Source organism: Canis lupus, chromosome 16 (genome assembly GCF_011100685.1).
Source record: "Canis lupus familiaris isolate Mischka breed German Shepherd chromosome 16, alternate assembly UU_Cfam_GSD_1.0, whole genome shotgun sequence".
Taxonomy (NCBI): Eukaryota; Metazoa; Chordata; class Mammalia; order Carnivora; family Canidae; genus Canis; species Canis lupus.
In genome coordinates, this window is record NC_049237.1 from 9581255 (window position 1) to 9597627 (window position 16373).

Genomic DNA, 16373 nt, shown 5'->3' on the forward strand with positions numbered 1-16373 from the left:
CTTCAGAAGTCCTGTTGTGGCCCTTGGCTGGGGTTTGGGAACTTACGTTTCTGAAACATTCCCATTGTTCCTAGACTGTTGATGCAAACCGTATGACTTATCTGAACATCTCTTTTCCTTCTGGGACTCTGGAATTTTGGTACAGGCTAGGCAGAGGGGGCCTGCTGGACCAGCCCCAGTATGAATCCTGGGCATTGCATCTCTAATGGGCTTCCCTGGTGGACAACATGTCACATGCGTTGTCACAATTCATTGCTGGAAGAATTAGGCACGTTCTGTGTGACTCTCCTGGGAAAGGTCTTCTAGAAGCTGGCACCTGCTTTCCTCTAGACTTTATCCCATGTGCCATTTCCTGTTGCTTCTTTTGATTTGCATCTTGGGCTGTAATAGATGAGACTAATTCCAGAGTCCTTTGAGTTTTCCTGATGAACCTTTGAACTTGGTGTGGTCTTAGGACCACTGTAGACTTTGTGATCCCTGATAGATCCACTCTGGCCCTAAGGATCTAGTAATATGTAGTAAAATCCTATTCCAGTGAATCCTGGAAGAGTGAGTTAGATCTGCTTCCCCCCTAAGATTTTGGGAACCAGAAGGCCACGCCAGGTCACCATTAACTCGAACTTGAGAGATTTGACCTGGGCTGGATGATGAGTAGAGCGAAGGCCATTTAGGATTGTGCATAAGGCAGCTTCATGCCTGTCCATTTCCTGCCTCTAAGAAATACCTGCTGGTGTTATGAGTTCTGCTGGGGTGAAGTAGTAAGAAACTGGTACAGTTGCAACCCCCTGCCCACTTTGTAGGTGATCCTTGAAGTCCATCATCTTACAGAAGTCCTGTCAAGAGTTCTTAGGGTTTTTCCTCTCCATACCTCATTGTCTTCTTGCTAAGAATGTGTGCTATGGGTTTAGGATGGTGTGCGTGCTCTCTGTTCACCAGTGCTGGGGAGCCCCAGCCCTGCACAGCCCCAGTCCTAACCTAGACCTGTCTCCATCAGTCCCGTGAGGCCTGTGCCTCTGTGCCTGCCATGAGTAAGCACCCCAAAGTGGATTCTCCATCTGGCAGACAGAAAGAAGAAAATGTGCTCATCAGGCCTGTGATAGCATACATCTTCATGTTTTTCTTTAACTCTCTTTTTAAAATATGGTATTTGATGCAAACATAGGCTACGGGACCCAACTCCCCGGGGTGATGGGGCCCCCATGTGTGGTGTGGCTGGCAATGTCACACCCTTTGGTGCCTCAGGAGCCTGGGATGGTGGTCTGGGGGAAAAGAACGCCCGCAGGAAGGCCTTCCCAAGATGCTATCTCTGCATGGGGGCCAGAAGCCTTCGGGAACATGCCATGTGTCTCCCCTCTCTTCCCTGGCCACACAGATCCAGACGGCGCTGCGGCACAAGTCCGAGATTGAGCACCACCGGAACAAGATCCGTCTCCGTGCCAAGCGCCGCGGGCACTACGAGTTCCCAGTGGTGGACGACCTGTCCTCGGGTGACACGCGTGAGCGGCACCGCGTGTATCGCAGGGCTCAGATGCAGATCGACAAGATCCTGGACCCCACGGCCAGTGTGCCCTCAGTGTTCATAGAGCCTAGGAAGAGGTGGGCATCCCCAGCAGGGCTCCCCGAGGTTTGCCTGTGGAGCCCCTGTGGCTTTGCTCCTTCACTGGCCTGCCTGTCCAATGGCCTCAGAACCCTGTCCCTGGGTTTTCTCTGCCTCCTTGAAGTCAGCTAGTTGGAAGTGGCAGTCACCCTTCCTTTCTCAGGTGGTCCTCTCCTCCCTCTCTCCCAGTACCTTCACCTCCTCTGCACATGCACCCAGGTCAGTTCTGGGTCCAGGTCCATTTCTTGTCCCGTAGCTGCCCTCAGAGTCTTGGGCTCTTGGTCTTCCAGACCCCTACCCCCCAAGGCACATGCATTTTCTCTAATCATTGTTCTCATTTATATCTTGCTCTGTTCATCACCTATAATGGCTTTGGTTACCTGCCATGTGGAACCCGTGTTCCTATAACAGGTGGGGGGGTGGGGGACCCAGGCTCTGCATTCTGTCTGCTTTTTCGCCATCCAGCAGTGTAGACAACGTCTCTCCAAACATTCATCTGCTTCCTGTTTCTCAGGATGGTGGAGTCTGCACCTCACACCCTCTCCCCACATCCCTCCCCTCTGCAGATCCTGCTTGTTCTGCAAGACCCAGTTCATTCACCGTATAGCCAGCCACATCAGTAGCTTGCAATGACCTTGCCCTTTTCTGAATGCCTGGGAAAATCAATGGTTCTAGGTTACCTCATATGATTCTCTATTGTTCCATGAGTTTAACATGCTCAGTAGACTATGGCGTCCTTATAGCAGAGTCTGAGTCTTACACATTGTTTATATCCTGTGAGGTCTTTACTACAGTGGCCAGCATATCCCAGATGCTCAGAAAATACTTGAGTGTTTAGTTAATAAGTTACTGGAAGATTTGTTTCCTATGAAGATAACCTTTTCTTTTTCCCCTGGAAGCTCCAGGATAAAACGGTCTCCCAAACCACGCCGGAAACACCAGGTCAACGGCTGCCCGGGAGATGCTGAGAAGGATAGACTCATTACCACAGACAGTGATGGCACTTACAAAAGGCCCCCCGGTGTCCATAACTCTGCCTACATTGGTTGCCCAGTATGTAATGCTGCCTCTTGTTTCTGAAATCAGGGTGGGGTGACTCTTAGGGAAAGGAGGATGGACAGTGGTGGCTATAGCCCTGTGTGGTGGCATTGCCAGATGACTGGCGCTCCAGAGCCAGCTAGGCCGTGAGGCATGGGACGTGGCAGGCTGGTGGGCTGCCCCTTTGAGGGGAGAGGGGAGTCACAGAGACCAGTGGGCTGCTGAGTGAGCCCCCTGGGAAATGCAACTCTTGTCTCTGTCCTTTCTGTATGCAGGCCCTGTTTTCTTATGTTTCGGAATGGGCATTCCTTGAAGTTAACTGGAAAACAGAAGGGTTTTTGTTTGTTTGTTTGTTTGTTTGTTTGTTTGTTTTTTATCTTCCCCTGGTCAGAGAGTTGTTTGGGTTTCTTGGTAATAGGAAGGATATTTACTGGAGTGCTAAGAAGATACTTGATTTGTGTGTGTATGTGTGTATATATATAATTTTAATGGAAGAAAAAGCTTAATGGAAATTAAGAAATACAGCATTAAATATTTTTGTTTTCAAACTGAAAGAGGCACACTCCGAATTGCTTAAAGTGTTAAAGGCAGACACTGATAGCATGAACACACACATACACAGACCTCATTGAGTAGGGAAGAAAGGGCTAGCCTCTCCAAGAGTCTGTGAGAAATACAGACACAAGGACACCCCAAGACAGAGCAGGAATGCCAGATGTGGCTAACTTCAGCAGTGCCAGGACACACAGTGGACACCTGTAGCCTTGTGCAGGATGCAGTCCCGGCTCGTTGCACAAAACCCCTTCCTCCTTCCGGAGACACACTTACAGAGGCATCCTTGTTTAGAGAGAAATTAGCGAGAAAAGAAAAAAACCCAACAACATCCTTGGAGAAGGGGTTTGTGATGTCCGTGATCACTTTGGATAGTGCTTGTGCAGTCAGCCATTGTCTGCTAATTACACAAATAACTAACCCTGAAAGTTGTGAAACCTAATTACACAAATATGTCAAACACCACACTGATACTGGGGCTAACTATCACTGAATCATGATCATCTGGGAAAAAAAACCAGACTTCCTTGGCAGCCTTGTGTATTTCTAGTATCTGTAAAGACTGGGTAAGCCTGCTTGTCAGGATTGGTGCAGTCCCAGAGGGTTGCAACGTTCTACAGATTAGGCTGCTTTGCTCCTGAATGGGATGAATCAGGTCCTTTTGGAAGGCTGTGAATGAATTTCTAAAATAGGGGAGCCCGCACTGGCAGTTCTTACAGCAGATGGTGCTCTTGTACTGCTCTTGTGTTTTGGGCAGGTGGTTGTCTGGGCGACTGTGTTGCTTCGCTTCATTTGGGGAGGACAGTCCCCTGGTTCCCCAGACTGGTCACTTGAAGCTTTGACTTTTGTCTCCCAAGGGGACTTTCAGGCCTGATGTGTGAAACCAATAAATAGAAGAAGGGGACATTCCTCCTTCCCCCTCTCTTCCCTAGCCAGCCAGAGCTCATTCTCTTAAAGCAAATTTGCACAAGTGGTATTTCAATCCCCTCCCTTTTTTTTTTTTTTTTTTTAAGTAGCTGTGAGTTCCATTATCTGATGCCATTGGGTCTTGTGTCTTCCCCTTACTCTCCATTTGTCTTCATTGGTAATCTGAAATCTGGCTGCCTTCAGGGGGCCCTGGATCATCTTTTCACTTTTTGCTTTTTCTCTTAGCAGCAAGTGCAGAAGTTCCTCCTTCAGCTGGTGGAAAGAAACCCTTCCCTGGAGCGCGCCACCTCAGTCAGCTGGCTTCCTTTTTCAGAGATTCCCTAAAATGAAATTTTTCTCAGATGGACTTTTTAATTTCTGAACAAATTCTGAAACACATGCGCTCAAAGATAATGCCTTTTTGTGGAACTCACTTTTTCTTAGGTAGTATTTCATCTTGAAGATGATATGACACCTACATGTTTTTTTCTTAAATTGTACATTTTACCCTCAAAGTATCTTCTCGTTGTAAGCTCTGTTTTCCTAGGGTGAAAGAAATATTCCTGGATTTCTTGGCAACTAGCATTACCATGATAATTTCAGTGTTAGGATGCTATGGCTGTCAGGCCAAATCCAGCCAGCTACCAGTTTTTGTGAAGTTTTATTGGAACACTGTCACACCCATTCATCTGCGTGTTCTTTCTGGCTGTTTTTGCTGAGTGGTAGAGTTCCCTTACAGAGCCACAGACTCTACATGACTCAGCGAGCCTAAGATTTTTGCCATTTGGCCTTTACAGAAAAGGTTTGTCTACCGCTGATCTAATTTATCATCCAAACCTGACACCTGAGAGAATGATAGAAGACTCTGTTAATGATTATATTGGGATAGCAGGCATTAACTGAGCTTGTCCTGGGCCAACCCGTGTATCTGATCGCTCTCATAATTACCTACAAAGGATTGAAAAATAGGCATCAGAATACATCCTCTCTGATGATTGAAGGTTAAAAAAAAAAAACCTTCCTCTGTATTTCTAAGGAATGATAGGTGGGTGCGTATCTGTACAAAGGAAGCAAATTGACTCATCATGAAATTATCAGACAGAGATTCAAGAGCGCAGAATTCAAATTCCAGTAGGGATCCTGGATAAATCTTAACTTCTGTAGACCACTATTATCCATTTATTAAGTACCATCTATGTGTGAAACACTGTGCAGATGTTGGGATAGAGAGATGCGAACAAGACCTCTTCTTGGCCTATAAGTTGTTGGTAGCAGAGCCCGCCGTATGAGGAGGCTGTAAGAGGAAGAAAGAACAGGAAGTTCTGACGTCATGGCTCCGTAGCTCTTTGCCTTCTTGGCAGGATTCATGAGTCCTGCCTTCACAGCTTCATAGCGTATTTCTTGCTATAAAAGTTGAACCATTGGAATCTCAGTTCAGGCTCGCTTTTTTTTGTTTGTTTGTTTTTTGTTTTTTTTTGTGGCCACACACTTCCTTGCCATACAGTGTTCTAAAACAAAATTCAGCTGAGTAAATTTGAAGATCTGATTGGCTTTATTCAGCAGTTCATGATTCAGGCCGCATCCCACCCAGCAATCCAAGGAGCGATACAAAATGGAAGGTTTTATAGACCAAAGCGGGTAGGAGAAGAAGTGTCCTAACAAAGAATAGATTGTTTTAGGCAAGAATAGATTGTTTCCCCTTTCTTTGGGGAAAGGGTGGGGGTCTGTTGTGCAGATTATTACCTCAATAGCAGTGATCAGGAATCTCCAGATTGACTAGTGGAAGGTCACATTCCTGTGAGAGGCTGGAAGTGCAAGGAAGTCTTGGTTTGTTCTCTGGGGTCAGTGACTCCATTTTGGGCTGACTGTTGCTTTCTTGCTTTCTTTTTTGTTGTTTTGAAGAATAGCTACCTAGTCATTTACTGGAACCTACCAGGAACATCGCTTCTGTCTTTGGAGAGACCCTGTCACTTACCAGTGGGATGTGTTCACTACACACTTTTCCTTTGCTGCACTGTGAACCATTAGGTTCGTGACACACTGCTGGCCACAGTCTTCCTTCTCTGCTCTCCAGGAAAATGAAGACTGGGAGAAGGGCCTGCATGCGGACCTTTTATCCACCTTTCAGGGAAAGGAACCTTGATTTCTCCCAGGGCCCTATCATAGATGGGGCCCCGAATCCTTACTTAGGATTCCTAGGTGACAGATGTCACTTAGTAGAACCTTTCCTGGGATAGCCCAGTTTTAGAGAAAAACAGCCTTCTGGGACCGAGGTGTCCCACACACCGCAGTGAGCAGGAGACCACCCACTCGCTGCTGGGAGGGGAAGAGCACCTGCCTCATCTCAGGAGGGCAGTCACTGCTCAACAATAGTCATTTCTGTAGAGGGCCTGGTGATGCCAGAGCTTCAGATTCTGCCAAGAGAATCCAGAAATCTGAGTTTTAATAGGAAATTTTCAGGTTTTTTTTTTTTTTTTTAATACTGCCTCTTTATTTTTTTTAGACTACACAGGCCAAGCAAAACAGGGCTGTGGGCTGTGTGTGTGGTTTGCCAGTCCGTAGTATGGTTTTATGTCTGTTTGGAGTTGAACAGCTGCTGCCCTTTAGTGTTTGACTCTGGCACGAATAATGTATCATCCATTTTACAGGACCTAATCATGCGGAAGCGTTTAAGACAATTGTCTGAGAGTAAGGATGTGTCTGTAGAACAGATTTTTCTTTGTAATAGAGTCATTGATCCGAGCATCGATCCAGATAGAAATGTCTTCTTTGGCTCCTTGAGTAGAGTGATCCGACGCTGAGCTAAACTGTGGGCCAGTCAGAGAGCAGAGCATTCTAGATAAAAAGGTGCCTACCCTTCCTCACGAAGGGCACGGGATCACCAGCCCCTCGTGCAGAGCCCCTTTTCTTTTTCAGGATGTCATAGAAGTACTATGATGTGCTTCCAGCACTGCTGACCCCAGGAAGGCCTCTTCTTACATCGGTTTCCTCTTTTGTCTCTTAGAGTTGACTGCATATAGATTACGACAGCACTTTGCTCATAAAGCAGTATCATGAAATGAGATTGTAAGAAACCTTAATTATTAGTTATATCCCTGCCTCTTTGGCAGTAGGTATAGAATATTATTTAAAGATTTCTTGATGACTCATGTTACCCAGAGGTAGCTCCATTTGAAAGATGTGATTTCTGAATATACATTCTCTATTTACTACTGTAAGTTGTTGTTACAATAAGTATTAAAGTTGTTTATGCACACACAGGTGCAATATGGTGTTGACTTTGAACTTTTCTAGTGGTGTGTAGGGTGACTTTTTCTTATTATAGTCAATAGACTGCTTTAGTTTTTGGTATCTATGGAAAATTGACTTGATATTTTAGTGTATAAGACTCAGACATATTTTGGCTGCTTAGGGGAATTTAATAAAAATATATACTTGCAGGTATTGAAATGCATTTCAGATAATTGGTTGAGTTTTGCTGGACAAATAATTGTTGAATATTTTCACTTTTTTTCTTTCATCCTGGTTAATCTCCACCTGCCACCATGACCCCTTAGCTGTCATTTAAAAAATTCTTATGGTAAACTTTTCTGTCAGTGTCAGTGAAAATTGTTAAATTCCATTTTGGCCACAGAATGTTTTCAAGTCACCACAGAAGCTCATGTCTGATCCTTGTTCCCTTCCCTGTTTGCCTTGCTGTAGTCCGATCCCGACCTGCCGGCTGATGTGCAGACACCATCCTCAGCTGAGCTGGGGAGGTATCCAGGCCTACCCTTCCCAGCCTCCCAGTACATCCCGCCCCAGCCGTCGATCGAGGAGGCACGCCAGACCATGCACTCCCTCCTGGACGATGCTTTTGCTCTTGTGGCTCCTAGCAGCCAGCCTGCCAGTGCTACGGTCACAGGCCCTGGGGTCCCAGCTGTCCTGCCCATGAACAGCACCCCTTCCCGGGATGAGAGGCGAGCCTCCCAGTGGGGGTCCTTCTACAGCTCTGCTCAGACGGCCAACAACCCGTGTAGCGTAAGTACTGGCCTTCTAGAATGCTCTCATGGGCCAGATGTTGGAATCTTGTTGCCTGACTCCTTCAATTGCAGAATCACTACAATAATACTGATTTCATTTGATAAGAATTGAAACTTGGCTTAGCGGCCTCAGTTTTTATTATTTTTTCCCTAAGTTTATTCTTAATGTTGGAATCATCCTTTTATACAACTCTAATATTTTATGGGAGTCCCTTCCTGGGTTCCCTTCAGTGTCATGAAATGGAGGTGGGGTAACTGTCAAAGCATATTCTCATTGATGTATTTATAAAAGGTGCAGTTTAGAATGTACCAAATCATGAAGATTCTTTTTAGAAGGCCACTTACTCTCTCAAGCAGTCCTTGAGGCTCCAGGATTATAGGCAGCTAGCCTATAGGCAAGCAAAGGCAACCATTTCAAATATTCTGTTTTCATCTTGGGATTTAACATTTCAGGATTTCATCTTCCTTTATTTTTTTCATATTCCATCATTCCTTTCAAATGTGCCTTCTCAAAACACGTGGAGAGAAGTAAAACTGAAAGATGTCACATTAAATACTTTTTTGCTAGGGGCACCTGGGTGGCTCAGTCAGTTAGGCATCTGCCTTCAGCTTGGATCATGAACCTGGAGTCCTGGGATTGAGCCCTGCATCAGGCTCCCTGCTTAGTCTGCTTCTCCCTCTCCCTCTGCCACTCCCCCATGATTGTGTTCTCTCTCTCTCTCTCTCTCTCTCAATTAAGTAAATAAATAAAATCTTAAAAAATATAAATAAATTCTTTGCTAATTCCAGATTAAATGATTGGATTAAAGCATTTGACTTGGAAGGAAACTCATTAGACCGAATTTCTCAAGAAGTGTTTATATGGGGTTCTCTGATCCCATTACCCATGTTAGGATGAAATTGGGTGATAATGAACATATGTTAAAGGAATCCTTATCACTGAAATTGGTTTGAATTTTCAAAGTATGCTGTTAGAAATAGATTGTTTGCTTCAATAACTGCTACAGTGTGGGGAAAAATACCATTGCATCTCATTATTGTTGTTTTTAATGTTATAGATATAAATATTAAATACTTCATGTTTGTAACTGGTAGTTTATAATCTTAAAGGAAATGGTTGATACTGAACAAACTCTTTGATAAAGGGGATGTAGCTTTAGCTGCTCTCTCAAGACAGCAGGGTTCTTTCTTATGAAAGAACCTTAAGCTTCTTTCATTTATTTATTCATCTGGGTAGATATATGGAGCACCTGGTGTGTTTGGTGTTTGCTAAGTGTCGGTACTGCAATGCACAGTACACACTCCCAACTTCTGCATTATGGCTAGGGTATGTGGAAAATTGAAGGAGTATTTTTAAAACGATGTGGTGGATGCCTTGACAGGGGGAAGGTACAGCCAGGGAGCACCTACCTGAGCTGTGAGGTGTTTGGAAGGATTTTGTAGATAAAATGACATCTGAGTAGAAGTCTGAAGGTTAATTAGTGGTTGTAGTAGAGAAACATGGCAGAAACAGAATTTAAAGTGTCCAGTACAAACTTCTTCTGGAGAGGATGGAGGAACAAGATTGGATTACTTTCCTTCCAGAAACAACTAAAACACTGGGGGGAAAAATATACACACACACACACACACACACACACACACACACATATGTAGGTTTTCACAACCTGGACATTAGGCAGCAAAAGGAAGGGTTGCTGAGAAGTGAGCTGAGCTCTACATATGTCCCAATTTACTATCTTGAGAGAGTTTCTAGCTGCAGTATAGGGAGGGAGACTTCAGGCAGAGAGCACTGTTCTCCTGAGTTGAGAGAGACAGAACTTGAGGCTGGGGAGGAAAAGATAGCTAGCTTTCACACTAGACAGTACAAGAAAGCAGAGAGAATTCTAGAGATCTGCAGAGAATCTTCATCTGAGTACTAATCAGTCTAATAGTATGAGGAGACTATCCAAGAGTGAGGAAAGAACCACCTAAAAAGATGAAAGGGAACAGTCCTCAGAGCTCATTCAGGTGTGAAATAAATTCCTACCATAGAATGAATAGTGTACCTCAAAAAACCAAATGTTGAAGCCTAAGCCCCCGTGTGGCTATATTGGAGCTAGGGTCTTTAAGGAGGTCACTAAGATTAAATGATCATAAGTTTGGAACTCTAATGATAGAACTGGTGCCCTTATAAGTAGAAGAGACACTAGAGCTCTCTCTCTGCCATGAGAGGATACAGCAGGAAGGTGGTGGCTGTCTATAAGGCAGAAAGAAAGCTCTCACCATAAACAAAACCCTGCCAGAACCTTGATCTTGGGCTTTCTGGCCTATAGAACTCCAAGAAAATAAATTTCTGTTGTTTAAGCCACCCACTCTGTGGTATTTTATTATGACAGTCCAAGCTGATTATTATAGTTACTTTCCTTCCATAGTGGAGAGCTAATTCATGGAGCACCAGTTCGATTACCCAGAAGGAGCATTGGTTTGCTTCAGCAGTGGGGCAAAATGAGCTCCAGATTAAAGCTTCCTTAATTCTATCCAACAAAGATAAATGCAATACGTGAACACAAACAAAGCTCAAGAATATTTATAAAAAACCAAAAATATATAGCATCTAACAAGGCAAAATTAATAATGTCTGAAATCCAATCAAAACTCACCAGATAAGTGAAGAGGCAGGAAAATCACACAGAACTAGTAGACAAGGATTTTAAAATAGTAATATTAATGAAGTTCCATATGTTCAAGGAGCTGGAGGAAAAATTGAATGCATTAATTAGAGGCACTGAAGACATTAAAGAATACAAATCAATTTAGAGATGAAAACTGTAATGTCTGAGATAAAATATATACTGTGGGATTCGTGACAGATTAGATTTTGAAGAAGAAAAGATTAGTAAATTTGAATATATAGTAATGAAAATTATCCAACATGAAACAGAGTAAGTAGACTGACAAAATGAATAGAGCTTAGTGAGCTGGGGACAACTTCAAGTGGACTAATATACATGTAATATGAATTCCCAGAAGAAGGGAGGGAGAGTTAGAAAAAATAATAAAAGAAATAATGGCCAAAAAATTTCCAAATTTGACAGAAACTGTAAATCTGCAGATCGACAAAGCTTGATGACCCCGTATGCATAACAAACATGAAGAAAATTATACCAAAAAATATAATTAAACTGCTCAAAATAAGTGATAAAGATTTTGAAATTATCCAGAGAAAAAGAAGACGTTGTAATGTAGTGGAACAAAGGTGAGGATGACAACAAAATTCTAATTGTCCGGAAAACAGTGAAATAAATCTTTAAAGTACTGAAGGAAAAAACTCAGTTCTCCAGCAGCTTAAAATAACTTTCAAAAACTTTTTCATACACACAAAAGCTGAAAGAGTGTATCACTGGCAGACTTACATTTTAAGAAATGTTATGGGATATTCTTTGGGGACTAGTAAAATGATGCTAGATAGAGATGTAGATCTACATAAATGAGTAAAAATGTAAATGTAAATACATGGGTAATTAAAACTTTCTCTTTATTTACATTTTTTAAAAATAATTGGCAAAAATAAAAATAAAAAGATAATTGGCTATTTAAGTCAAAAGGATGACAGTTTATTGTGGAGTTTATAACATATATAAAAGTAAAATGTATGAAAACACAATAGCACAAAAGGCTAAGAGAGGAGAAATACAAGTGCACTGTTTTGATGTTCGTATACCATGCATGAAATAGAATAATAGCACTTGACAATAGACTGTGATGAGTGAAAAATATAGAGTATAAACTCTATAGCAGGGGATCCCTGGGTGGCGCAGCGGTTTGGCGCCTGCCTTTGGCCCAGGGCACGATCCTGGAGATCCGGGATCGAATCCCACATCAGGCTCCCGGTGCATGGAGCCTGCTTCTCCCTCTGCCTGTGTCTCTGCCTCTCTCTCTCTCTCTGTGACTATCATAAATAAATTAATTAATTAATTAAAAATAAAAAAAAAACTCTATAGCAACCACTAAAAAAACAAAAACAGTAATAGCTAATAACTAACAAAAGAGAAAAATGAAATAATAAAAAATACTCAGTCTTGGGGGCCGTGGATGATTGAGTCAGTTAAGCATCTGACTCTGAATTTCGGCTCAGGTCGTGATATCCAGATTGAGCCTGGTGTTGGGCTCCATGCTCAGTGTGGAATCTGCTTGAGATTGTCTTTCCTCCTCTCCTTCTGCCCCTCTTTGGCATGTGTATTCTGTCTTTCTTAATCAATCAATCAATCAATCAATCAAGTCTTTAAAAAAAATAGTTTGCAGTCCAAAAGAAGGCAGGAAAAAAAGAAAAGGGGAACAAAGAACAGATGGAACAAAAGGAAAACAATTTAAATGGTAGATTTAAATTCAACCCTATCAACAATCACATTAAATATGAATGGTCTAAATATTACTATTACAGGGAAAAGATTATCAGATGGGATAAAACTCAAGATCGAATGATCTGTTGCCTATAAGACACATTAAATATAAACCCACAAATAGGTTAAAAGTGTGGAGAAAGAAAAAGTATGAAGAAAAATAAACCATGTTAACACTAATCACAAGAAACTAGAGTGGTTATATTAATATTAGCCAAAATGATCTCATAGTAAAGAGTATTAAGCAGAGGACCATTTCATAATAATACATTGGTCAATTCACCAAGAAGACCTAAAATCCTAAATGTTTATGTGCCTATGAAAAGAGTATCAAAATATGTGAAATAAAAACTGATAAAACTGCCTGCAGAAGTAAATAAAGCCACAGTTATAGGTGGCTACACTTCTCTTTCAAAAGTTGATAGAATGAGTATATAGAAAATCATTAAGGTAGAGAAAACTTGAACAAGTCTTGAATTAATACTGATTATGAGCTTGAACTAATTGACATTTATAAAGTGCTTTACCCAAGAGGAGCAGAAAGAATGTACATTCTTTCGGTACTTGGATGATGAGGAGTAAAGAGTACACTTACGAGGAGTGCACGGAGTAATGTATAGAATTATTGAATCACTATATTTGTACACCTGAAACTAATATAACACTTTGTGTTAACTATATTGGAATTAAATTTTAAAAATTAATTTTAAAAAAGAGTACATGGGACTCTTTTTACTCTCATTTACCAAGACAGACCATATTCTGGGCTATAATCTCAGTAAATTGAACAAGTTTCATATTATTAAACAATCCCATGAAAAATGGGAAAGGATTTGAATACAAATGTTACCAAGGAAGAAATACAGATAATAAGCAGACAAATACAAAAAATCGGGAAATGGAGAGATGTTCAACCTCGTTAGTCATTAGTGAAGTGCAATAAATCATAATGAGATACCCCTATATGCCTATTAGAATGAACAACTGAAACTTTTATAAACTGTTGCTAAGAATCTAAAATAGCACAACCTATTGAAAAATAGTTTGACAATCTCTTAAAAAAAATTAAGCCTCTGCCTCCGTTATGACCCAGTCATTGTATTCTGAAATATTTACTGAGGAAAAGTGAAAGCGTGTGTCCTGACAAAGACTTGTACATTGTAACAGCTTTATTTGTAGTAGACTCAAATTAGAAACAACCCAGACTGCACATCAATATGCAAATCGCTAAATGAAAATTGTACTGTATTTTTACAGTGTTACTCGGTAATAAAAAGGAATGAATTATTTATACATGTGACAACATGGTTGGGTCTCAGAATAGTTATGCTGAGAGAAAGAAGCCACCCTCCCAACCAAAAAAAAGTGCATATGGTATGATTCCACTTATATGTAATTCTAGAAAATGCAAACTAATCTATAGTGACAGAAAGCAGATCAGTAGTTGCCTAGGGATGGAGTGAATTTGGGAAAGGGTGTGGGACAGAGGGCTTACAAAGGGGCACCAGGAAACTTGGATGATAATGGAAATGTTTATTGTCTGGTTTATGAGCATGGTTTGTGGATACCAACATTTGCCAAAACTTAACAATTTGTATACTTTAATATGTGCGGTTCATTGTATGTCAATTATAATGAAATAAAGCTGTTGAAATTATTGTCCCAAAACATTCTTAACGGTGAAATTAGTTCTGGTTGACTTGTTACAGAGCGAGAACTGAGTGGTGAGACATGAGGCAGGAGAGAAAAAGAAGAAGCTGACAGGAATAGAGCTGAGACCTCATCCTGAGACCTCATGGCTGGACACTGAAGAGTTTTGAGCAGTCTAAAGACATAATTCATTGTGCCTTTTTGACAGATTGCTCTCATTGTAGGCTGGAAAATGGTTTGTCAGAGTGCAAGACCAGAAGAAGGGAGACATTTAGGAAGTTGTCATAGTAATCTTTGGTGAGTGATGTTGACAGCCCCAACCAGCATGATGCAGTGAATGGATTCAAGAGGAAGAATCTCTATGGCTTCAGGGTGTTTAATTGCTGATGGCACTGACCCAGTCCAGTGGGAGAGTTTGGTGATACAGGAAAGGGGATCCGAGTAACAAGGGAGGAGGTATCTTTAGAAACAAGGGGATGTATTTCTTCCAGTTTAATAGCAGGAGGGGGAAGGAGTTGGGTGCAGATGCAGTCCTGTTTGTAGTAGGTGGCAGGAAGTGGAGGGGCCTTCCATCTCATTGTGGCTTCAGTGTTCACAGTGGAGAAAGCAGAGTTATTTATTGAGAATGAAGGAAGTGTGGCAGGGCAAGAGGTGTGAGGGAGAGCAGAGGTTGTACTTACTGATTGTAGAGAATGAAAGACAACTGCTTAGGAACATAGGAATAATTACTTAGCGGCATTGTAGCCCCTGTTGAGATTGACTATCATGAAATTACAGTGGGACAAATTAAAATCTGTAGTTTTGTTGATGAGCATTCAGATACCCAAATGGAGACAGGGAGACAGTGGGCGGTTGAATTGATCCAGGAGTAGTTGGGCTTTGTCAGGCAAATGTGATGAAAGGACGGTGGACAAGAGATGTGCAGATTAGAGGGTGCAGTTGAAAGGGGGGTAGACCATACACTGAAGGGCAAGGTCAAGGATTTGGAGTCCATTAAACATGCTGCAGCTTTGTAGATTCTTCTCTCTAATCCTCTGCATTGGAGCCACCATCATCTCTCACCACCATTGCAAGAGCTTCCTGATTGTCCGTCTGCCCCTGGTCTTGAATGCAGGTTGTCAGAGTGGGTGGCTGACATGTAAAATACCATTATTGGTGTTGAGCAGGCTGGGAAGCAGAGAGGCTGACGTAGGAGATGCCTCCTATGGAGGATGGGGGTGCTTGGCACAAAGAGGGAGACCTTCAGTAGCCGTTTGACTTAGTGTTGAATTTTGCAAAGCAGAGTTCTCATCTAACTTTCTACGTGACCTCGTTTGCTGCTGGCATCTGTATGTTACTTCTCACTGCTCCTAATGCTTTTTAAATTGTTCTGTGAAGAAATCTGTAGCCATCTTAATTTCCCCTCTCCTGGTAAGGGATGTATGTACCTTACCTGCTAGGAAGCGTAAATAATTCTGGTCACTCAGCCAGTTTTTCGGAATCATTTTCCTCCCTGAATAGCCAGTGTCCATTTTATCTTCAGATTCAGCTTTTTCATTCACTTCCTTTTATATCTGAAATAATCTTCTTATTCTCTTCTATTTATTGGAGTCAAAGATACCAATTATCTTTGTGTTGGTTCATCTTTGGTTTCTATATCTATCCTTTTATTCTCTAATGACTTTAGCTACTTTGTCCTGGTTTCTCTGCCTTCTTTATAATTATCATGGGCCTTTTTCTCTGTGGCAGTTGATTCGATTTTAAGCCATATCTATTCTTTTCCCTGCTAGTTGATTTCTTAGAGTCATAATGGCATTGTTTCAGTCCTCACATCATTTCTACCAATAATCTGGTCCCAATTATTTCAGTTCTGTGATCTCTCATTTCCATTGATTCTGTTGTTTTATCATCTCATCTTTGAACTTAAAAAGGAATTGCTATTCATATTTACCATTATGCAGCCATAATCCTTCATCCTTTGGCTACTACTTTTCTCAGTTTATGGCATGAATCTGCTCCATTCTTCCCTTGTTTGGTTTCTGCTGATGAATTTTAGCAATAATTTTTGACTGATTTGTGTTACTATTTTTCTTATTTGTTCATTGTTCATAGGTTTTGGAAATGAACAGTTCCGTAATAATGCCTTAATCCAAATTCCAATCAATAGCAAGATTTTTATAAACACTCTTACTGTGTGGTTTTCTCATCATCAGCCTTTGATGTTACCCTTATATGTTTTGATGATAA

At 41.7% G+C, this 16373-nt stretch overlaps 1 protein-coding gene across 1 annotated transcript in view; it reads left to right on the forward strand.

The window, feature by feature from the left end:
• The window catches only part of KIAA1549 (UPF0606 protein KIAA1549 homolog), a 144745-nt gene that overhangs the window by 100989 nt on the left and 27383 nt on the right, over window positions 1-16373 (forward strand). Inside the window, 3 exon segments of the mRNA XM_038560565.1 lie at window positions 1373-1596; window positions 2497-2650; window positions 7796-8113. Of these exon segments, the coding sequence (XP_038416493.1) occupies window positions 1373-1596; window positions 2497-2650; window positions 7796-8113 (696 nt within the window).